Source organism: Rhinolophus ferrumequinum, chromosome 7 (genome assembly GCF_004115265.2).
Source record: "Rhinolophus ferrumequinum isolate MPI-CBG mRhiFer1 chromosome 7, mRhiFer1_v1.p, whole genome shotgun sequence".
NCBI lineage: Eukaryota > Metazoa > Chordata > Mammalia > Chiroptera > Rhinolophidae > Rhinolophus > Rhinolophus ferrumequinum.
Window position 1 is genome coordinate 72,858,248 of NC_046290.1, and position 25,869 is coordinate 72,884,116.

General features: G+C 36.8%; 1 protein-coding gene across 2 annotated transcripts in view; it reads right to left on the bottom strand.

Annotated features, from left to right (window-relative positions):
* The window catches only part of FBXL17 (F-box and leucine rich repeat protein 17), a 461,969-nt gene that overhangs the window by 291,739 nt on the left and 144,361 nt on the right, over window positions 1-25,869 (bottom strand). For both annotated transcript variants that reach the window (XM_033110526.1, XM_033110525.1), the window contains one exon: window positions 3,822-3,952. In XM_033110526.1, coding sequence (XP_032966417.1) covers window positions 3,822-3,952 — 131 coding nt within the window. The remainder of the gene's footprint in view (window positions 1-3,821; window positions 3,953-25,869) is intronic.

The following is a 25,869-nucleotide window of genomic DNA, read 5'->3' on the forward strand; positions in this document are numbered from 1 at the left end:
TCCTTAAACAATGTTCAACAGATTTAACATTTTTTTAAACTACAAATTCAAAGAATAAATCTCTAACAAGGCAAGTTCAACTGGTTGGCAACATAATTTACTTTAAACAACCAGCCTGGCTCTTGTTATGTTTTGTGATTTTAGCTGATGGATGGTAGAGAATCTTTCATTTCTCTTGTATTATTATCCTCTACTGTTACCCTAATTCATGAGCAAGCATGGTAAACTGTCAATGAAAGAGTCTTATCTTTGATAACAGGTGTATAGACCATGTGATTAAACTTTATTTTCAGGACGAATATTAAAAATTGAAACTGGGAAGATTAATTTCCTCTTTCATAGCCCGTTTAAATATTACAAATGTCTTTTGTAAAGATCTTTTAAGATCAATTAGATTTTACTTAATTTTTCTTGGCCAAAAAGAACAAAAGAGCCATTATAAGCATACCACTCACTATAGAGATGCTCAGAACCATTCAATTTTTTTATATATCAGTTCTTTACATCCAAAACATGCTGCTTTTGGACTGTCTCAAACATACAAAAACGATGAAGACCAAATTGGATGTGAAATAACAAAAGATTTATATCAAATACAAATAAACATTTCAATAAAATTGGAGTCAAGAAAGAGTGGAGGAGACACAACAACCAGACATTTAATTTAAATCATTGATAGAAATAGTCAGTGTCTTCTTTTCAGAAACCACTTGGATTTTATTTGTATTCAAAAGCAATGGTAAATGTCAAATGACTACTAGACCATCCTTCTGAATACAAGAAAATATCATGCTGTTTAACTCTCTATACACAAAAAGTGTTTTTAGACAAAACAAAGATAAGGAACAGCATGTCTTAGTCACAAGGATCAATTCAAGAACCACAAAAGGCTAAAAGACACCATGAGCATAACAGTAAAGACCTTCAATTACTACATATATAAAAATTGTGAACTTCAAAAAACATTTATAGCTAAGAACTTTAAAAATCCAGAATAAATCTTATATCGAAGTTCTGAGAAGAGTATCAAAGTATATCTTCATGTGAGGAATCCCTTATTAAAGCTAGCAGCATCACACATAGGTCCTTTTTATATATACTATGTATAAAATATTATCTAAAGGTATTATTATACTTTTAATTATGAAAGAAAATAATGAGATAAGGTTAAAAAAGAAAACTAAACATTTTACATATCAATGTCAATTGTGTATGAATCACAGCTATGACATGAAAAACTGGCTCATTAGCAATTTGCTTTTTCTTGTTTGTCCTCACCCAGTTTCTAATGCAGCAATGATTGAAAAATAATCCATCAGAAAAGCAAAAGAAAAGTCAAATAAATGGTCTAAATTTAATAGGAATAGCATGGCCTTCCACTAAACAAAAGATATTGAATGAATAGAATGAGAACACGCGTAAAGTGCCTATCAATTACCTGGGTAATAAAGGTTCCTCCCCTTTATCCTCACATGGCTCACTATTATCTCACTAATTAAGTCTGATGTCACCCAGAGAGCAACCTTTGAGAGCAGCAGGGACTCGTTGCCCCACAGTCTGAGACACAATACCTAGTATTTAGTAGGGGGTTAATAAATGCTTCCTGATTTACCAGAGGATAATAATAATGAACAAATGTAAAACAGATGCTAATTGATAGGCTAAATGCATTAGTGCATTCCAATGCCCTCTATATGAAAGGTTACTAACCCATCTGGGCTAAGTGCTAAAATTATAATTAAGTCTGATGGGAAGTCCTAGATTTACACCAATATAATTACAAATATTACTTAGCTTAGTGATAGAGTATGGCAAGAACAATGAGATGAGTAATTTAGATGATACCGCAAAGTGGATTTTAATGTTTGAAACTTCGATTACAGTACACAGGATAAGTGCAAGTAGTGTAATTAAAACGGAAGAATCTGATCTTTAAAACTGTACTGCTCGACCTCATTAAAATGCATGCTTTCTCAATTAATCCAAACTTTTCCATTAAAAACATAAAAATACACTTTCATTCCTTGCAAATAAATCTCTATAGTACATATATTTAGGATCAAATACCAAATAGCCATTACAGTTAAGTAGGAAAAAACTGATTGAAATAGCAAGAGACTGGAGCAGATAGAGCCTAACTAAGGGAAGAAAAGGCAAAGTGAGGGCTGTCTACTTTTACATTTATAAATACCCAGTTATAGCAAAAACAGCATTTGAAGAGCTAGAAGACTGGAAATCCCTGAATATCTTTGTTTAAATGATACAAACTTAAGCAAAAGATTTACTTAGGAGATAACCTTTATAATCATATGTGAACTGCATCTTATTTACCTTTGTAGTCTCCAAGTACTGACTCTTCTACACCGCAGGTACACAGAAAATTGTGCAATGAAAAGCAATTATTTTCATAATCATTTTGTTGCAGAAACAGTTTTCTCCTTCTAATTTGATGCATTACTAAGAAGTTTATCTTAATATGAAGCTAATGTTAAATACCTAAAACCACAGGATAATGTTTTTATGTACTTTATTTTATTAGTTGTTACGGAAAACACTTAAAAGATTGTTTTAAGTTGTCATATAATTGACTAGGCAGAAGAATGCTGATTATAGAGAAGAATTTTATTTTTAAAATTTTTATTGTTTCTCTTTAGATTTCGATATACTTCATATAGTGGCTATTACTCAAAAACAATTAACACCTTTTATAAATGATGCCCATGTGCCCATTCTAGATTAGTAAAGTTTTCAAGAAAAATTTTATTAAGAAAGAGCCAAGTCAACGGCTATTACATAATTTAAAGAGTAATGACGAGTAATTTGAGAAAATGTCAGTAGAATTTATCATAATTGGGGAAAATGAAGCCTATGTGATCTTATTTTTAAAGTATAAAAGGGAATTAAAAGTGGAGGGGGAAAGTGTCTTCAATTTAAAGCATTATCAGACACAAACTTAATAAATTATTGCTACTATTTGCGCAAAAAAGTATTTAAATTTAAAAAGGTTTTATTTAGTTGTAGCTGAAATAGTGCTTTCTATTTTGAAAGCAAAATATTTTTGGTGACCTATCTTGAAAAAAACCTTATTCTTGAAAAGTAATTGGACAAAAATCTTGTCTCATGCCTATATTTGAGAACCTCCATAAACTAATCAGTAGTATTACAGTAGTGCTACTCCGCAGTTATTTTCCTTATTAAAAAAAAACACCTACTTTTAAGGGTTCTTGCATCTTTTTTTTCCCTTATGCAATATTTCAAAGAAATATGAGTTTATCCTTGTTTATAAGAAAAAACTACCCAATTTACACATCTTACACTATATACTAAATTGTTCATTACATGACTTCCATTTTCAAAACAAATTATATTTATACAGAGAACAAAATGTCATCCTTGAGAAAGGATCTGAATGCATAATGTTTGAAATAGTTTCTCAGAATCATTTTCCTTGATAAGTGAACAGTAAAATCAACAACAAAAGTTGCAAAAACATTAAAGTGACAAATAAGCAATATATCCTGAATGGGTGACAAAGAAAAAATTCAACAGACTATTATTATAACTGTGTAGGCAAACATTTGAATCTTAGCACCACAAAAGAAAAAGAAAAAAAAAAACCTTGTTGCAAATAAAAGCAATGGCTAGATTAAAAATACACATCTAAAAGGTTTTCAAAACTTAAACACTGTCTATTTGAAAAGGCATGACTACATTAAATTTTCCTTAAAGTTGACATGCCTTGTTATAACGATAATTAGTATTTGGTACATAGAACACATGTTTCTTCTGCAAACATATTTTTAAGACATTACAATTGTTACCTGTCATTTATGATCCAGTTCAGACAGAGATTGAGAGAGCTAAGATTTTTACACCTCTTGACAATTTCCATCACGGTTTCATTATCCAGTTCAGTGATATGACGTAGGTCCAAGCTGGAAAGGTTTCTTAGCTAATGAGACATGAAAGATGAGAAGAAAGGTAAATGTTAAAATTCACTCTCAAAAACTGTAAGTATAGTTTATTACAGAGTATCACTATACCATATTTAAAATAGATAATAGTCTAGAATCATTTGATTAAACCAAGTGTTTATATAATACTTTACACACTAAACTAGACATGAGGGAAGAAATCTATGGTGAATATACGAATGGCAACAAACATTAAAATAAACCAATTTTATTGACAAATAATAAAAATAAAAAGTAATATATGGGGAAGCTGTTAAATATATTAAGTACCCACAATCTGATAGGATTATTTTAACATTGTTCAATTTTAGATATTTACCTTCATGATTATAATACCACTTTTATATAGGTTTTCTCAGTTTTAGAAGATAAAATGTGAGCAAATGATTAATTCAGAGATATCTTAGTGGTAGTTTGTCAAGGTACTCCAAATTTCACTATTCCAGGTTGTGCGTTTCACCATGTGGTAAGCAACAGAACATGCTGTTCAAGAAGTAAAGATTTCCCCCAAGTACTACTTTCCCCATTTCTTCATTTTCTCTTCTCTATTTCCTGCTTCCTGATATTTAGTCTCCAAACAAAATTAATAACATCATTTACACAAAGATAGTAGGATCTTAATTATCCTTATCATATAAACTATATTTTCAATGAGCTGTTTTTACTTAATAGCATGCAAAGAATCAATCTGGAAGCATGCGGTAGACCAGGTAACACCCCTCCCAAAGATATCTATAATATATTACCTTATACATTGCCAACAGAGCCTTTGCAGATGTGATTAATGCCAGGGATTTCGAGATGGAGAGGTTAGCCTGGATTATCAGGGTAGGCCAAGTCTAATCACATGAGCCCTTATAAGCAGAGAACATTTTCCAGCTCAAGTCAGAGAGACATAATGAAAGAAGATGCAGAAGACGTATGAATCATTAAAGGGGTTCAACCTGCCTTTATTGCTTTTGAGTATGGAGGAAGAGGGCCAGGAACTCAGGCATGTAGGCAGCATCAAGAAGCTGAGAACAGTCCGGAGCTGGCAGCCAGTAAGAAATGGGGACTTCAGACCTACAACTTAAAAAACTGAATTCTGTCACAAATCTGAAGGGAGAAGAAAAAGATTTCCCCCTCGAGCTTCCAGAAAGGAACACAAATCAGCCAACACCTTGATTTTAGCCTGGTTGAGACCTGTGTCAGATACCTAACTTATAAACTGTGAGATAACAAATGTGTGTTATAAGGGGCAACGAGTGCGGTATTTTATCACAGCAGCAATAGAAAACTAGTACATGGTATTACCAGCACCGTGAAGGAGCTCTCTCAGGACTGGCCAGTCTTCACTAGGCCACCCTCATGTCCTTCAGTAGAGGTAGCAGGATATGGCAGGAAGCTGACTTGCAGTTGCAACCAAGCTGCCAAAGGTCTCAGAGCAGTGAGACAGCCAAGTCTCTCATCCGAGAGTCAGCTGAGCTTCAACCCCAAGAAAAGACCAGCCACTGGAATCTCTACTGCTGTGGGGCCAGAGGGAAAGAAACACTGTAAAGTAACACCGTTCCAAAGAACTTTCTGCAGTTGTGTAGATGTTCGACATCTCTGCTGTCCTACATAGTGACCATTAGTCACGTGTGACTACTGAGCACTTGAAATGTAACCCAGTCTGAGGCCGGACCTGAAGTTTTCATCTTACTTCATTTTGTTTACAATTTAACTTTTATATTTGCATGTGGCTGGTAGCTACAGTGTTGGACAGAGCCGTTCTAGAGAACTGAGTTTCCAAGGCAGCACTCAAACCCCTTCCTCCACTTCAGCTCACAAAGGGAGAAGGGGCACCAGGTTCACGCAGAGTCACTACTCTGATGAATGCTACAGAACTACCCTGTTTCCCCGAAAATAAGACCTAGCCACACAATCACCTCTAATGCGTCTTTTGGAGCAAAAATTTATATAAGACCCGGTATTATATTATATGATATATTATATTATATTATATTATAGCTGGTCTTATATTAATTTTGGCTCCAAAAGACACATTAGAGCTGATTGTCCGGCTAGGTCTTATTTTCGGGGAAACACGGTATGGAGAAAAATGAAGATAGGTAAGAGATGAAACATTTTCAGGTCCACAACAGTAGGGAAATTCTTTCTAATTGAGACAGCAAGATTCCGTACATTAAGGGCTAAATCCTGAGCATTCATAAAGAGATTTAGGGAAACTTCTCTGCCATCAGCCTACCAGGTCCAGTCGCTGGTCCACTGTGGACTCAGAACAACACTCCAGAATAGAGGCAGGACCAGGAAAGAAGAAATGGATTCTGACAAATTTCCTACTCAAGCTTCCATGGTCTAAGGGCTTTGCCAACATCAGAACATGATTGGTACTTGACAACGAAAGCACAGTGTAAGGAAATGGACTCCCCTTTGTTAAAATAAAACAGACCACTCGGGCTAGCTCAGTAGCTCCAGAGAGTTGACCAGGGAGAGCCTCGGCCACCTCCCCATTTCCCCCTTTCTCCAGGGTTTCCTCATTCTTCTCTCTAATAATAGTCAACACCATGCCCAGGGCCCAGAGGTGAGCCACTCAGGCTCTAAAGTTCAATCCCAACATGGCCCCTGATCCCTATCCTTTACCTTCCATGAAAAAAGTAGGCTGCCATTAAACAAAATGACAGCAAAAACTTTTTGAAGTATCTAAAGAAACAACAACAAAAAATAACTACATAAAATACAAAACAAATAGCAAAGTAAGTTTCTACAGTTCTTCTGGCATCACTAAAATTCACCTAAAGAATCAAAGGCCTGACACACATGCCCCTTGCTACGGTTCCTTCCCTCCCGACTCCTAACATATCTCCACCTAGGGGCACAGAAGTTGAAGTCATCCGAGTAATGGCTGGGCTTGCAACAAAGTGGAAGGCTGGAAGTCAGGCGCCAGTGTGTTTTATGAAGGAGCAGGGGACAGACACCAGGAGGACAGAAGAAGATGGCAACAGAATGGGAGAGAGTGGGAACGCCAAATGGTACAAGTCTCAAAGTCTCCGTGTTTTGTTTACTTGTTGTTGTTGTCTTGATTTTTAACGAGAGATAGAAGAGCAATGGTCTGGGAGAGCTACTGAGAATGAAGAGGTTCTTGTCCCCACTTCCCAACCCTGAAAGACACAGTGAGAACATAAACAGGTGTGGGAGGCAGAATTCTAATGACCTCAATAACCCCTGCCCTCATATAATCCTTGCCTGATGAGTGTGGGCAGGACCTGTGCATATGATGGGATAAGACAACAGTGAAGGGCTTTCGCACTTGTAGTTAACATCCGACCAGTTCACACTGAATTAACAGAGGAAGCATCCTGGATGGGCCTGACCTAATCAGTTGAGCCCTTAAAAGGGCCATCTTGCTTACCTTTAAGGGTCAGAGAGATTCTCCGGCTGGTGTGGGAAGAAGTAAGTGGCCACGTTGTGACAGGGACTACAAGAGATCCTGTGAGAAGACCATATGACAAGGATCTGCCAGAGGAATCTGAGAGCAGCCCCTGGCTTATGGCCAGCATGAAAATGGGGACTTCAGTACTACAACGATAAAAAAAACTGAATTCTTCCAAAAACGACATGAACTTGTGAGAGGATCTAAGCTCTGGAAAGAAATGCAACCCCAATTAAAACTTGATTATGGCCCTGGGCAAAAACCAAGTTGTAATGTCTGGACTGACCCATGGAAACAGTAAGATGATAAACGCACATTGTTGTAAGCTGCTACGTTTGTGGTAATTTGCTGTGCAGCAATGGAAAATTAATACAGAAGGGCTGTAGGGAACTCTGTATCCTTGAAGATAAGCCAGGTTTCTTTTAACACAAGGGGAATTGCCTTAGTCACTTTAAACCCTGCCGCTCACTACCCCCCTCTAGATGCATATGCTCACAAAAGCAGAGAGGAGATTCTTGGTTCATTCAGCCTTCTCCTCTCGGTATATCTTCAGCTGCCAAAAAAAATACTTCCTGGGAAGACAGGCCACGCCGATGTGGCCACGCTTGTTAGTGCCACATTACCAGTGGGGGAGGCAGGGAGGTTCTTCCCACATTTCTCAAACCAATCGTCACTCGTGGAAATTATGAGTGACGTAATTTGTATGTGGAAACACTTCATGAAAATGTTTGCACAGCCCCTGGCTTTTACTCAATTCATATTTTGTGAACAGTCACATGTTTCCTAGACATATCTTAATTCCACAAGGTAACTAACTGTCTTTTTGCACTCACTAAACTTTTATTTTTCACAAGATTTTGCATTCGGGCAAAACTGGTTTCATTGGTCAAGTTTTCTTATTTTTGATTAAGCAAAGATGAACTGGTACATGTCACCGATCAGAGTCACTATTAAATTTGATATTCCTTTTATTAATGGTCGCCTCAGTAATGAATCCTATGTATTCTATATTTTCTATATAAAAAATAATCACCATTTTCTTAAACCACATTATTTTTGCAGTTAGCTTTCTTTACAGGACATTTCTAATCCCAACACCCCAAAAGATTTTGCTGTTGGAGATGTAAACGTCTCCATTCTGGTAACATGTAAAGAACCAAATAGCCTCTGTGAGTTGCAGGTGCTAGCAGCTTGCTGCGCTCTTGTCTTGATAGCAGCCTCTTGCAGGTAGCTCAGCAAAATCAGAAATACGTGAAAAAGACCTACAGGGTTGCTTGAAAATACTTTGAAGCATGACTATGAAACCTATGAATGTTAAGGATGAATTGTGCTATGTATAACCATATACATATGTGAACTGTTGAATATAGCCACATACAATACACATAAAGCTTCATATTTTCCTAATTATCCTTTATTATAGTCACTAGGAAGATACAAAACCATAAACATTTTATCCAACCATATAAATACCTCCTATACATGCATATTTTGGGATCCATCACAGCTTCTGACACGAAATTTCTACGTGAATTCTTACATATCTCTTAACTTCCTTCACTGTGAAATATCTCTTTATCACAAACAGTGTGAGTGTACTTAACCAATGAACTACACACTGCAAAATGATTAAAAAGGCAAACTGTATGTTATGTACATTTTACCGCAAAAAAAAATTACTTCATCAACAAAGACGTAATAGGAAGATAAAGTTCCACAGAGAAAAATAAAGTTGTTTGTGCCAGTTCAGTCCCCTCACATTTGAGAAGATAACTGAGGGCCAAAGAGGTTTGAATAACTTATTAAAGTGCAGATACTGAGGAGAGAGATGTTAGCAAATCTAAACTGTTTTATAGACTTGGGAAAGTTTGAAGATATCTTCTAGAACTAATGGAATAGCAAGAAGTAATCATCTACATGTGATACAACTCTAATTCTACCTGACTGGCTCTTGAACTTTTAGAAATCCTGCATCCAAGCCCATTTCTCAGTGCAAGGTGGTTCAGATGATGACACTGGGCCACTTGTGGCTGATAACGCCCTGTATTTATTGTTCATAAATGCTACATTTCTTACTCTTCCGATGGAGCACAAACTCATACATGAGGAGACAGATTTACTTCGGCTTTCACATGCCAGCATTCTATTGAGACCTTGAAGAATGTTTTACTCTTGGATTGAATTAAGGCTCATTTTTTCATGAGCTGACAGTCACTGACTCTGCTCACGTGGCCTTCCCTACGACCATTTTAAACCAGTTCAACTTGAAATATGACAGTATCCAAAGGCAGTTCCAGGAGGCTAATTCTCGGTAAAACAGCATCATTACAAGACACATACCGAGCACCTCTATGGGATGCGGCATTTTTATTCAAAACTCCACAAACAGCTCTGTCAAATTCATCACATTGCTCCCCTTGCTAAGGGAATTTCATAATAGTGCCCTCCAGTGTTTCATAAAAAAGCTACCTAAAATAATCCTTCATAGTCTGAAACAAATAATTACATTTAGGAAACTGACATTTTAATTAAACTTACTTTACTTATAAATTCACTGGTAGTTTTGGGTTATACAAATCACAGAGGATCTGAATAAGCAAAGCCATACAACCAAGATTTTCTAAATGCTTCATTCCACTTTTTTAACATTTAGTAAAACATTTTAAAAGAAACTCAAGTCAGAATGTAGACTGTAGGTAATCAACGTTCAGTTTAATACTGCTTTTACTGGGAAAAAAATATTACTTATAACCAATTCAGGTTAAAGACTGAAATTAGTCAATGATTGGTACATACATAAGTACAAAATGAGATACTAAAATGTTACCTAGGAAACACAGGCTTGGAGGATTATAAAAAGACCTTCAATGACTTCCAAATTTTTTTAAGACTGTGGCAAAGTAAAAACGCACCAAAATCCTCGATCATACAGGTTGACTACAGCGGATGAGGCAACATAAGAGGGTTCACGGCACCTTCGCAGAGACACCAGCACGTTCCGCTGTTTCAGGCTAACGACGGTAATTTACGTGAAGCCAGTTGGAGATGATAATTTTTAAAAAGACTAAACACTTCTGTAGTTAATTGTGTTCAAATGTCGACTAGTACCTAGATTACTCCTTGCCAGCCCTGCAGATGTCAGCTGTATGGGGACTGCGTTTCAGAGCAATCAGTTGGAATCTTGAGGAATCAAAGTCAAGGATGAAGGCAGGCCGCCTTGCTGATGATGGGATTACTGGGGCCCGCAGATCAGCACCCCATACTCACCTGCCAATCACCTGTCGGGCTGCCGAGACGGAGATCACAGAAGAGACCAAAGGCACACGGACACAGAAGGGTTAGAAAAAGGCATTTATAAGAAAATTGGGGAGAGCCTCCTGTTCGGGACAGGGAGGGAGACACAGGAGAAAGGGAGGGGGTTGTAGCATGAGTCTTGCGTGGGTTTAAAACTGGGAAAAATAGTAAAGAAACTAAGACTGCTGGGAATGGAAAGGCAAGGGGCAGAGAGGGAATTTCTGACCCCAGCGTAGGAAGGCTTCCACCCCTTGACAAGGTCTGATTACCTACATTTCGAGAACAGCTTCGTTGGACGAGGAAGCAGAGAACGAGGGGCATCCCTTCTGCTCAGCAACTCGGCCTGAACCTCAGCTTGGTTAAAGCTGGCACTAGAGTATTGGAAATGGTCATACAAACTCGGTGAGCCACATTTTGGACATCAGGCAAATCCTTTCCAGCACCTCATAGAACTGAGAACCTCAGGATGGAACTGAAAGCTTCTAAATAGCCTGAGAGCCTGGCAGAGAGCATAAAAATTTCTAATTCTAATCATGAAAATAGGATATCCAGGATCTTGAATGCTATCACATCCACCATAGCTACCATGTTAATTCTCTGGCACCTTTTGTAAGTATTCCTTCCAATCACTGCCTTCTTACACACACTGGGCTGCTGTCTCTTTGCTTTATTTCCAAATCCAAGGCCTATTTGGTTCAGCCATTCTCCTAATGGATCTGACATATTTCACCATTTTATTCACATTCTGTTTTGCTTTCTAGGACACTTTACTGCACTGCTTCTCCTCAGCGCTGTCCCTTCTCTCTACTTCTTGCCACATCAGCCAGATTCATATACTTAGACAACTTTGATCACATCGCCCACCTCCTCTGAAACCTTGAGGAAACAAAAATATTCCACCTGCAGAATGGACTCACAGAGCTTGCCTATCGAGGCCCTTCACCGGCCATCCCTACCATTCCCAGACGTCCGTTAAGCTGGCTCAAATCTCTTCCCGCAAGTTTTGAGAAGTTGTTCTCGCTGTGCTCAGAGAGCTGTGTTCATTATTTTAAAACTAATCTCACTTCCTGATTACATTAGAGAGAGAAAAAATTAGTGAGTCTTAGAAATATAAGCGCCTTAACACAAATTACTAACCAGGCAATCCTCAACATAACTTACATGCTTTAGACATTCATTGGCAACAGCTGTCAAGGGACCACGGAAGCAACCTTCCCTTCCTGCGACACCTACTTGGGGGTCCCCTTTTCATCTTTTCCATCTCCTTCACCCTGTCTTTCTCCTTTCCTCCCCCTTCCCCCCCATACCACCCCAGCCCTTCCTGGGCTGTGTTGCCCAGGACCAGTGTCTCATTACAAATGTTTGATATCTAATCTTGACGCTTGAGTTGGCTCCTATCTGGGTCTCTGGTGCACTAGCTGTGATGCTCATTCTTTCATTCATTCATTCATTCACGCTTATTTCAATGTTTCCTGAACAACTGGTTCTAACTTTGGTTACACATTAGGATCATATGGTGAACTTTAAAAAAAAAAAAAAAAAAGAAAAATACAAATGACCAGGTCCCAGCCTTAGAGGTTCTGATTTAATTGGCTTGGGGCAAGATCTGCCACCACTATTTGTGAAAAGGATAACCAGTTGATCCCAGAATGGACTAGAACCTCTTCTCTAGTGCAGAATGACTGATATTTATATCCAGTTACATCAAGTGTAAAAATAATTTGTAAAAATCAGCCTCTTCAATCATTCAGAAAAGAATGCAGATGATATTATTCATATACGCAGCAACTACTTACTGAGCACCTATTATGTACCTGAAAACATTCTAGCTGCTTAAAATAAAGTAGTAAAAAAAAAAAAAAAAAAAAAACAGACAAAAATCCCTGTCCATAGAAGTGCTCATAATTTCTAGCAGGAAGAGGACAGGGAAAACAATAAATTAACTAAGTAAGCAAATTACATAGTATGTTAAATGGTGTTAAGTGCTATAGAGAAAAAAATAAAGCCAGGCAAGGCAGATGGAAAATAATCGAGTGGAGGAAGATGGGGTATAATTTTAGTCAAGGATGATCCCATTGAAAAGATAGTATTTGAACAAAGATACGAAAGAGGTGAGGGAACAAATAAAACCATGCTGATGTCTAGGGCAAGACTTAGTGCAAAGGCCCTGAGACTGGCCTAATGTTTTGGAGGATTGGCCAGGAGCCAGAGGTCCTGGAGGAGAGTGAATAGAAGGGAAACTCACAGGGGACATGGCCAAAGAGGTGAGTGAAGCAGGGCAGACTCTCTGAGGCCGGTAAGCCAAAGTAAGGTTTTTAGCTTTTGCTCTGAGGAATTTGGGGAGCCACTGGAGGTTTCAAGCAAGACTAGGACATGATCTAACTTACATTTTAGAATGATCATTCTAGCTTATGTGTGTGGCTAAAATAAGAGCAAGGGTGGAAGCTGAGCGAGGCAGTGTTGATTTAATCCAGTCAAGTGATATCAATGATGTGGACCACCGTGAGAGCAGCTGGAGGTGATGTGAGGTGGTCAGATCCTCAGTATATTTGAAATTAGAAAACAGACACATAGACCAATGGAATAGAATTGAGAACCCAGAAATAAAACCACATAAATATGGACAGATAATTTTTGACAAAGAAGCAAAAAACATACAATGGAGAAAAGACAGCCTCTTCGATAAACGGTGCTGGCAGAATTGGATAGCCATGTGCAAAAGAATGAAACTGGACGGCTATCTGTCACCATGTACCAAAATTAATTCAAAATGGATCAAAGACTTAAGCATAAGATCTGAAACAATAAACTGCATAGAAGAAAACATAGGTACTAAACTTATGGACCTTGGATTCAAAGAGCATTTCATGAATTTGATTCCAAAGGCAAGGGAAGTAAAAGCTAAAATAAATGAATGGGACTATATCAAACTTAAAAGCTTTTGCACAGCAAAAGAAACCATTGACAAAATAAAGAGGCAACCAACTGAATGGGAGAAGATTTTTGTAAACAGTGCCTCCGATAAGGGGCTAATATCCAAAATATACAAGGAACTCATGCAACTCAACAACAAAAGACAAACAACCCAACTGAAAAATGGGCAGAGGACCTGAAGAGACATTTCTCCACAGAGGACATACAAATGGCAAATAGACATATGAAAAAATGCTCAACATCACTAATCATGAGAGAAATGCAAATAAAAACCACAATGAGATATCACCTCACCCCAGTCAGAATGGCTATCATCAACAAGACAAATAGTAACAAGTGTTGGAGAGGCTGTGGAGAAAAAGGAACCCTCATACACTGTTGGTGGGAATGCAGACTGGTGCAGCTGCTATGGAAGGCAGTGTGGAGGTTCCTCAAAAAATTAAAAATAGAATTACCGTATGACCCAGCAATTCCTCTCCTGGGTATCTACCCAAAAACTCTGAAAACATTTATCCATAAAGATGCGTGTACTCCAATGTTCATTGCAGCTTTATTTACAGTGGCCAAGACATGAAAACAACCAAAATGTCCTTCAATAGATGAACGGATAAAGAAGTTGAGGTATATATACCCAATGGAATACTATTCGGCGGTAAGAAAAGATGAAATAGGACCATTTGTGACAACATGGATGGATCTTGAGAATATAATGCTAAGCGAAATAAGTCAGACAGAGAAAAGCAGAGAACCATATGATTTCACTGATAGATGGTATATAAACCAAATACAACAAAAGAACAAGACAAACAAATGAGAAACAAAGACTCATAGACACAGACAATAGTTTAGTGGTTACCAGACGGTAAGTGGGGAGGGGGGTGGTAGATGAAGTAAAGGGGATCAAATATATGGTGATGGAAGGAGAACTGACTCTGGGTGGTGAACACACGATGGGATTTATAGATGATGTGTTACAGAATTGTACACCTGAAATCTATGTAACTTTACTAACAATCGTCACCCCAATAAACTTTCATTAAAAAAAAAAGAATCAACAGAATTTTTTGACAACTACGGGGCATGAGAGCAAAAGAAGAATCAAGGATGATTCCAAGATTTTGAGTTTCAGCAACTGGAAGTTATTGTTGCAATTAACTAAGATGGTTTGGAGACAGGTAGAAAAAGAGAGTCCGTTTGTGCTATGGCTGAGATGCCTCATAGCTCTCCAAGGAGAGATGTCAAATAAATTTGGGAACCCTCAGCACATAGATGGCATTTATACTTCTAAATTAGATATATAAAAGTATTAACTACATGTAAATGTGCCAAACTAGTACAATCATAACAGCCTTAAAATTTATAGTGACTAAAAAAATAAATTATTAAGGAATTGATTAAATTAATATGCAGGCATACATACATACACCTAGAGTAATACAATATAATCTGTTGTGGGTTAGCACAATTCTATAAAAAAGTCCATTAACAGCAGTAGTGTCCTGAGCCACCTGGGGCAGTTACAAAGCTGCCTTCATTTCCTATCAGAGCATAATTCAGCCTTCAGGGCACCAATGCACGTCCTCTGTCCAACCTCCTGGGATGTCCACGGTCAGAGTAAGATACTTTGCCCTCTGTGCCCCCACTTACATTGCTCGTTCTCCCACCACAGCCTTAAACACACTGCTTTATCATTTGGTCTATGTGGGGACAGAGCCCTAAAAAGCAGTTTCCAGGCTCTTGGCCTCACATAGAAAGGTGCTGGCTCAGGTAGTAAATGGCCATCGACTGTGATCAAATGGCCATCAGCTGTGGCTAGTTGGCCGTCAGCTGTAACCAGTGAGCCATTGGGCACTAATATAACTGCCGTGGCTAGGCTAGCAGCAAATGGGGGGCTAGCAGGAAGATGGTGGCTGAGCCGGCAAGCGGCACAGTGAGGGTTGAGAATTGTGTGGCTCCTGCTTCCTGTGTCTCTAACTCAGCTGCCAGTGAGAGTATAGTGGTATGACTCCTCTACCTATGGCTCCGTGGGTGTTCCTTTTTGGCCTAGCCATATCCTGCGTTCTTATGTGGGGAGCGAGACGGGAGACCCTGTAGGCCGCCCCACACGACAGTCTAATTAAATGTATGTTCCTCCTACTAGAGTCCTGCAGGTCGGGGATGTCTTTCTCACTTTTGTGTCACCAGGTGACACAAAACATGGTGGGACGTGCTTATTGCTGAATGAGCAAATTTGAAATCAAGACCAAAACTTTCAAGATAATTTCATTTATTTAAGTTTCCAGAAGTCAGGTCTCTCTGTCTTTTATCCATATCAAACATGGGAGCTGCAGTTATGAAGCCACATATTTTTAAAAGTGATATATTTGAATAGAAACTTCGCTAAGACGTAAGCATTAAATAAGAAAAAAACAACACTCTCACACAATTAAAGGTTATTTCAGAACAAGAAGCATAATAATCAGTTCTTTATTTATATATTTATTCTTAAAATGAAAAACATGAAAAATTAAAAAAGCCTCTGTAAGTTGTCAGAGTTATGATGTGTGTGGCAGGAATGTTGAGTCGTTCACCAACATTTTAATCACTATCTTCTGCTGCAGAAATGTGAATTTGTTAATTGGATTTCTGCTCCTTCGTGTACTTATTGAGAAAGGGTGCTCTGTTCCTCCCCTTTCACTCTGGCAGGCAGCACATTCTCTAATTGACTTTTCTCTAGGACTTTTCTTTCCACCAAATTCCTTTCTGGTCTCCATGTAAGATTTCTAGAGCTCATAACAAACTACAAATAGCAGTTAAGGTTAGCAGCACTAAGCAGCTCTGTCTGTCAATTTTTTATCCAACAAGGGCTAAGAAACAGAACTTTTCTTCAATTAAAAAAACTAAAATGTTCACACTACTACATTCAAATAAGAAAAAAAATCAAAGCTTAATAATTAAGGGTAAATTAAGTCAAATGTGAAGGCAATCAAGGAGAGAATACTTCCTCTAATTGGATCGCTTGTGTACTTATCTTTCATTTCCTCACACCAAGTTCAGAGATCTATTTAAAAAAAAAAAACAGTTCATGGAATTTTGAACCCATTTTAGTCACTTACATCCACATATCACATGTCGATGTGTTGAAAGTTTTGTAAATATAATCCAAATAAAAGTTTGGCAACTGTATTTGTAAAAGTAGTAAAATAACTGAAATTCCATTAGCCCAGCACGAAAGCTTGCCATATCCAAGCCAAGAGACCTATCCACTGATTTCTTACACTATTAAACGGAAACAGTCACATTATTTCATTCTTTATTTCTAAATGTGTACAGCTAAAAAAAAAAAGGAATGAAATTAATGATTTTTAATTTTAAAAATATTCTGGCATATATTTTTATTTTCTGGGTTTCAAAAAATGTTACAGAAATGTTGTACATACTCTCTAAAATAAAATGACTCCTTTATTCTTTCTTCCTGGTTTAGAATATGCAAATGGGACTCGACTTCACATCGAAAATCTCTTAGCCTCTCACTTCTGGGCCTCAGCTTAAAGCCAAAGCTCTGAGTGAAAAATGCCTAAACCTTAATTTCAGAAATTAATGTTCATATTCTGTGACCAGGTTGTTCCACAGAATGTGAGCCAAAAAGCCCCGTCACACAGGATGATAAGCACCAGCTGAGCCACTTCCCATCTTTAGATCTTCCATATTCAAAGAAAAAAATTTCCTAATACAAGGAAAAGCAGCGTGAGTCCCTGTCAACAGGTACCTGCAGCTTCTCTCTACGTTCCCCAGGAAGCAAACAGCTAACCTAGGCATCCATCAGCAGCTTTCTCTCCTCTCAATCTCTAAGCCACCTGTGTGAGATGAAACATTCCAAATCTATATGTAATTCTTTCCCTTATCATCCCTCCTGTGTGAGACGAAACATTCCAAATCTATATGTAATTCTTTCCCTTATCATCCCTCCCGAAGTCCCCAAATACCCCTTTTACTTGGAAGACAAGTCTGGTACTAATAACCTAAAAATGAATCAATCAAATCACTCCTACTAGTGAGAAAGTAGGCACAGAATCTCATCCTAAAAAAAATCAGGATGCAGGTTTGGAAACAATACTATTTCTTCCACAATCTTCATTTCTGGCACTGTTCTTGATTTAATTATTCACAGTATTATCCAAGTGCCCCAACACCCAATGGTAATGAAAGAACAAACACTTTCTAGGTGACAGTACCTAAAAAGACTCCAACTTTTTAAAGTATATGTACAGAATCATACTCAAAAGCCATGCAAGGAACTCTCCAAATACTGAATCAGATTCCATTTGTTTTACTTAGTTTTACCTTTGTTCTACAACAGCAATTCCAAGAAGCAACAGCATTTGGTTTACGATATATTTACACTTGAAATTAAGTTTTAATTCCTGACTCAATGTGAAGAGCTGGAAGTGAATGATCTAAAATTCTAGGTTAATGACTGTACTATAGGCAGTGTATCAGTTACCATAAGAAACGGTAATCAGAAACATCTTTATGAAGTTTTCCTTGATATTAAATAATATAGCACATGAAATGACATTATCATTAAAGCAGTTAATACAAATTTTTCCAAAATGAACTGCAAAAATTTATAACTCTGACTTATATATTAAAAAACTACTTTCTGATACAAAGAACTGTCCATCTGTAATGCTGTTCACTCAACTAATTTTCTCCACTGATGAGTTAAAAAGCTTCAACCGATTGAGATGAAAATTAAAAGTACAATATCTAGTGTACATCCAAGTTAAAATTTCAAATATTGATTTATGATTTACTTTAATATTATGTACTTTGAGTCACTTATACCTTCTCACATCAATAAAAAGCATAACTAAGATTTTTTTAAATTAATAAACAAAAGTACTGACATGATAGCATGTTATTTTTTGTCAGTCAAAACCATCAACGTATAATTCACACTAACTAGTAACTAATAACCAATAATGCAGATAACTAGTTCATAACAATTAGCTTCTTATTTAGTTGAATAAATTGGGGAAACATTTAGATTTTATTCTTGCTAGGAGCATGTATAAAAACTACCTTTTTGTAATTAAGCAGCTAGTCCTCTATCCTCTTCTCGGGAATCACCATGGTCTGGTAGCTTCATTACTCTTAACTGCCGTGTAGCTAGCTGCTCCTTCCTTTCTAGTTATAGCTAGTGTAGATCCAGGACTAGGTATGACTAGTGATAGTCTAAAGGGTCAAGTCTAATTTAAATCTTACATTATGTGCAATTCTTTGCTTTGTGCTTTGATCTCCACTGTTACAAGATTCTGAGAGTGGAAATAAGTATCAGTTCTATTTTCACAAATGCACTCTATTGTAAGAAAGACAGAAAAGAGGAACACAGAAAAGAAGATGTATTAGGGTCTAGCCAGGAAAGTAGAAACCAGTATAAGTATTTATTAAATTACACAAAGGGAATTTCATTAAGGAAATTGGTTATTCTGATGAGGTACAAGCTGAGAAGACAAACTGGGGAGGCTAGCATAACGCAGAGATTTAGCAACAGCAGGAAGCCATGAGCACCCCTAAGCTGGAGGTTCAAAAGGAAAGGTCAGTATTACCGGAACCCACAGGCCATGGTCCTGCAATACAATCTGAAGCCACAGGGGATCTGTCCAGGGCTGGAACTGTGCAGGAGATAAAGCTGTTACCAAAGAGGCTACCTGAGAGAGAGAGGGAGGGAGGGAAATACTCCAGCTCTCCCTCCCACTAAATGCAGTCTGCAGAGTGAAACCCCCTATGATAAAGAAGAGCCTGCTTAGAGAGAAGAAATGACCGGAGAGCAAACAGATCTAGAAGCAGCACAAAGCAAAAGGAAAGAAAGGGGAAGGGGCGCCAGTTTCCAACAATGAAAAGAACGAGTCAATCCAATGCGAGTTCTTTAGAAAAACCCACACACAGGAATAATTGCCAATATTCCTGCACCTTGCCTGAGAAACCCAGGGTGCTGACCAACTTTGTTTTCTTCTCCCAGCCAGATGAAAGCTGTAAAAATCATAACTTGAGCCGCTTTCTCAGGCACGGGGGTATTGTTTCATTTTTAAAGATGGGAGATTGATAGCCAATTGCAAGTTGAAAAAGTACCTGTGATCAAGCATAATAACTGAGCATTTCCTCTACTGAAGAGACATCTCCAGTGGAGAGCTTTTTCTTGGGAAAAGAAATGTTGTTGGCCAATCTTCCCACTGGGATACAATCAATTGAAAGGAAGTCTACAGTAGGGAAGCAAGCGATGTTTCGGAAGGGTTTGTAAGTACACAGTGTCAACAACTTTTATGCCTGTGATACCTCTGGGATGGAGAACAAATGTGAGGAGCTCAACTGCCGTTAGTCAATGGACTCTATTGGACTCTGTGATTGGGCCAGTGTGTCTGGAGACGAGGGAGCTCAGAGCCAAACTTTATACCAAAAAAATATTGTGGAAAATAATGAGTAATAATACGTATGCCCAAATTCGGGTTAAATATTGAGGTTCCAAGTTAAATTTCAGGACACACTGTCCTACTGTAGTATAAATAATTTTTGACTAATAGGGAGTTACTATGGAAATGAATTCCCTATTTTCAATGAATGCAACTATAATAAAGATGTGACACAATCTTCCTTTCAGTATCCAGGAGCCCTTCTACATCATCATTATAAACATCACACAATGTTAAACAAATATTGTAAAGAAAATCTGATTACTTGGATTCTGTATGAATGAATGACATACTATGTGTGTGTACTATGTTTAAATATGTGTGTATAAACATATAATATGTACACACGCAGGCACTTTCCATGGCTGACCTGCACAGGTCTAGTGAAAATAGTGCTTAAATAAGACAGTTGAGCTAATTAAAAATGAAGCATTGTTAAGTATCTTATAAATATTCAAAACCAGTAAGTCAACATAACTGTCAATGTTTGTAATCAAATCAATGTTTTTTAAATTAGTTACATTCAATTAATTCTGTAATTTTCAATAAATGTTTATTTTAAATTAATAAAATCTGCTAACATTTTTTTTTCCCCTCGGTAGCATATTTCCTCATTAAGTGACATTATAACTTACTCTCATTAAACCCCAAATCTGGTTTCCCTAACTCATAAAGTCTGTTCTGTTGATTCAAAGACCTCATCGGTGTCCAATACCACTATTTATGTATAAATCAGAAGACTGCCTAAAGCAGACGCACACTGATCCTTAAATAAAATTTCTGTCAAAAAACAGTGCGAATGAATGTGAAAGTCTAAAAGAGAATAAAAGCAACAACTCTTAATATCTTTCTTGGATAAAGACTGACCTCATGTGTTAGAGACCAGATAAATACAGTTGAAATCCATTTTTAGAAGAATATTTACAACAAAGCCACAATTTATAAACAAGTGTGTAATAAAAATTCAAGGAGTGAACTGAGGATAATATAAGCAAAGTAAAATAATATTTAAAATATAAAGCCAAGATCCAAGAAAGGCCCTTTCCAAAAAGACTGCCAACTTTCCTCTTTTTATATTTACATATTTATACTAAAGCCTGAAGCAACTATTTTATCAAAGAACAGATGCAACAAAGAAACTCATTTGTTCATTTCACTTGGTAGGACTTTCACAAAGGAAGTCATTAGAAAGATTAATTCATTTATTTTATGAGTGCCATATTGATGCATCCTGCTATAGTAGTTGCTGAAATGAAAATGTAGCAAAATGCATATACATTACAACCAGGTGTGAGTAATAGAGTTATAAAGTATAAAAAGTAGCCTCACTGAATAAGTATTACTTACCAGAATGAAAAAAAATAAATGTGACAAATTGATATAGCTTATGTAGACATAGCCTATACAAATTTAGAAAAATTAAAATCAAAGTCACTAATTTTTGCAAAATAAGGTACAACAGTATATTTCCGATTCAGTGCACTGCTATGTAAGAATTTATTTTAATGATTTAATTAAAAATACTATTTTAATTGTTCAGTGTGTTAAATCATTCAATAACCCTTAAAAGGTCAGCGGGGAAAGGAAAAACAAAACATAAAGAGCAGACAAATAGTTATCAATTTTAACATTCAGCACTGGCAGGTAGAAACAAGGTTCATAAAGTTTTTAAGTTAAGACTTATTTTCATGAAAATTATTTTACATTTTTATTTTAATGAAAGAATATAAGTGGGTTAGGACGAAAGAGCTAGAAAGAGCTTTCATACATCGTGATTAATATTTTTCTCAGTAATTAATTCATTTATTTATTTATTTGTCAACGGCTTCTTTAGTTACTGTACCTGCCAAGCAGCTTCCTCTGCAACACTAGAGGGAGGTAAATGCTATGATTATCCTTTTACAGACAAGAAAATTTAGGCAAAGAGATTAGGTGATTTGCCTTAGGTCGTAAAATCAATAGTCATGCCATCAGCTTTGAAGACAGCAGTAAGTGGTTTGCTACCTGTTGCAAACTTCCAAGAAAAAAATTAATGGATCAGACCTAGATATTCTCAACACTCAGTTTTTGGCTCAACTCTTAACTTCTGGTAGCCTAAAAAGAACCCAAAACACGGTCATGCAACAAACAGCCCTTCATCATACTCACTGGTTTGTACTCACAAGGGAATACTTCAGAGCTGAATGAATTTAAGAATACGTATGTTTCATGCCTCAAAATATCACTCAGGTACTATAATTAATCAGAAACAGATGAAATGATCATGTATGACTAAGCAGCAATATCACCCCTAAAGTAGCAAAATAGAATGTTCTTCCTTTAGAATAAGACATTCTAAACTGATTAGGTGTTTGGAAATTTAAAAGGCAAGGAAGTTCATCTTTTATTTCTAGCCTGTGAATAAACAAGGAAAGGAAGTTGATAAATTGAGTTAGCTGCATGAATGAACATTCTTTCAGTTATTTATGTTAAATTGACTGAAAAAAAATCAATTTTGTTTTCCTTTAGAAAACATTTCATATTTTCAAACATAAGCACTTTTAAATTGTATGTTTTTTTAAAGTTTTTTAAATATGACAATGGTCCAAGAAAATGTCAAAAGTTTGGTCACTTCGTTTAGCTGTCTGTAACCCCCAACCCCCCAAAAATCCTCTATTTAAAAATAGAAACTAGCAAACATGAAAAAGTTCAACCAAACCCATACTTGACATATTCCAACTCAGTTCATGTTTATAAACTGAATAACTGAAGCAACAATAAGATTTAATGCAGCATCAGAATATTAACTAACACTCGCAACTTTAAAAAATATCAACAATCTAAAAAGAAAATAGGTATATCTCTAAATTATGAAAAATATGAAATTTTTACATAGCATAGAATAAATTTTTTGCCAAAATTTCTTTACCATCTTCCTTAATAATCATTTAAAATATGATCTTCCTCAGTGATTGAAATCATCTCAACTGATCTGATATAAATCAATTCATTATGAATTTGTGGCATTTAATTCATGGATCTACAGCAATTCTGAGGTTTGCATTCCAAATACATGTAAAAACAACTTGGGTGCGGCCGGATGGCTCAGTTGGTTAGAGCTCGAGCTCTGGATGGCAGGGTTGCCGGTTCAATTCCCAAATGGGATGGTGGGCTGCGCCCCCTGCAACTAAAGATTGAAAAAGGCAACTGGACTTGGAGCTGAGCTGCGCCCTCCACAACTAGATTGAAGGACAATGACTTCAATTGAAGTCAATTGAAGGAGCTGATGGGCCCTGGAGAAACAACTGTTCCACAATATTCCCCAATAAAATTTAAAATAAAATAATTTGCCACTTTGACATTTCAGACTCCATAACCCTATTGATTCAACTGTTTTTTTCCCGATTAATACTATATGTTAATGTTAATTTTTATCCTGCTCACCTCCATGTTACTGTGCATTCTTAAAAAGTATATTAAATAATATGATTTTATCATGTTACATTAGTAACATTTAAAACTTTTTCATCCCTTAAAGGTTGTTTTTTTTTCTTATTATGGAAATTTTCAAGTATAAACAAAAGTAACGAGGACAGTATAATGAAGCCCCATGTCCTATAACCGAGCTCAATTATCCGTGTCTTGCCATTTTTGTCTCCTTTATTGGCCTATCCGTTTTTCTGTTTCTTCTTCTTATCCCCTTTATATTTTAAACCAAATCCCTAACATTGTGTCATTTTATTAGTAAATACTCAAGTATATATCTCTTACTTATAAATTTTTTTAAATATAACAGATATTTGGAAAATTCCCTAGTGAGCAACTTGAGCCTAGAGTATTATTGAAGGGAAGGTTCTTAACAACAAATATAGTTTCTTTCAGAGATACAGGGGTATTAAAGTAACCTGTTTCTTCTTGAGTGAGCTTTGGTAGTTTGTATCTTTCAAATACATTTTCCATTTCATCTAATTTGTAGAATTTATAGGCATAAAGATGTCGATAATATTCCCTTGTTATGAGTTATGGCATTGGCAATTTGAGTTCTCCATATCTCTCTTTTTCTTAATCAGTCTCAATAGCGATTTATCAATTCATTTTATAAAGAACCAGCTTTTGGTTTTATTAATTTTCTGTTATTTTTATGTTCTGTATTATTTATTTCCACTTCGCTCTTCATTCATTCCTTTCCTCACTTACTTTAATTTGCTCTTCTTCTTCAAGTGTCATAAAGTGGGAACTAATATCATTGATTTGAGACCTTTCTTTTTTTCTTACATATATGTTTAGTGCTATTACAGTGGTCCCTCCTTAACTAGGGTGATACATTCCAAGACCCCCAAAGAATGTCTGAAACCGTTAATAGTACCGAACTCTATATGCACTGATTTTTCCATACATACCTATGGTAAAGTTTAATTTATAAATTAGACAGGTAACAGATTAACAACACAATAGAACAATTATACTAATATACTGTAATAAAAGTTATATGGATGTGGTTGCTGTCTCAAAATATCTTCTTGTATGTACAGCCTGAATACGATGGACAAAGGAATGAGTCACATCCCAGGCAGGATGGAGCAGGATGGCATGAGATTTCATCACACTACTCAGAACAAGGCACATTTGAAAACTTCTGAGTTTTTTATTTCTGGAATTTTTCATCCAGTATTTTCAGACTGTGGTTGACCGTGAATAACTGAGCCCACCAAAGGCACAACTGCAGATAAGGGGGGATTACTATATTTTACCTAAAGAGTACTTCAGCAGCATCCCACTAAATCTGACGTGTTGTGTTTTCATTCTCATTCAGTTCAAAATACTTTCTAAAGATTTCTTCTTTACTCATGGGTTATTTAGGATTGGATGCACAGGAAGATGAGCCACAGATATCTGGAATTCTCTGTGTGGTTCTCTCCACTCCAGTAATCTGTCCTCTAAACTCTGGCTGCCTTGGTGTCTGGACTTTCTGTTCTGTCTCAACTCAGACAGTCTGCCTGAGTGACCCCTCCCTGTACTGCATGTTGGAATCTCTTTCAATGCATGAGACCGAGAAAACATAGGCTCCTCTTGTTTGTTTCTCATATCTCAGGGATCACTGTCCTTGGCTGTCTGATATCCAGTGTCTTGAAGACCATTGTTTCGTTTATTTTATCTAGTTTTCTGGGTTGTTTCAGGGAAGAGAGTAATCTGGTCCTTATTCCACCTTGGCTAGAAGAAATCCACTTTTGCTTTTCATATACATCATTATGAACTCATGACTTTTATACATTTTGTTTGTTTTAGTCCATTGCAATCATTTTCCTTTTTGATGTTCAAAGTATCCCAACTTAGGGAAGTGGGAGCTACTACATGTTGGCCTTTGGGTTATTTTGACATGTTTCTACTAGTCCCTTTAGTGGTAAAGATATTTAGGCACTATAGTCTAGACACTAGGGGTTACTTACATATTTGCATTTGCCAAACTTGTTTTTAAAAAGTAGGAGGGAGAGCAAGAGAACAAGATAGAGATATTTTACATTTATAAATAGACACACTGCAATAGAAAGAACACACTTGTGTTGGAGAGGACTCAATTCTGCCACATACAACAAGTCACTAACATTCTCAACTGTTAAATGGAGGCCTCAAAAGTTCTTATCATTGCTTCCTAAATCTGGATCTCCAAGTTTCCAAACACAGTCCAGTAAACATGACTATCTTCTCAACCTGTGTACATTCAATCTTTGCTATTTTTGGACTCTCATTTACATAGTCATAGCAGCTTAGGAGGAGGGCCTCCTGCTCCAATATTGCTTGATATTAACAGAATCTACTAAGAGTG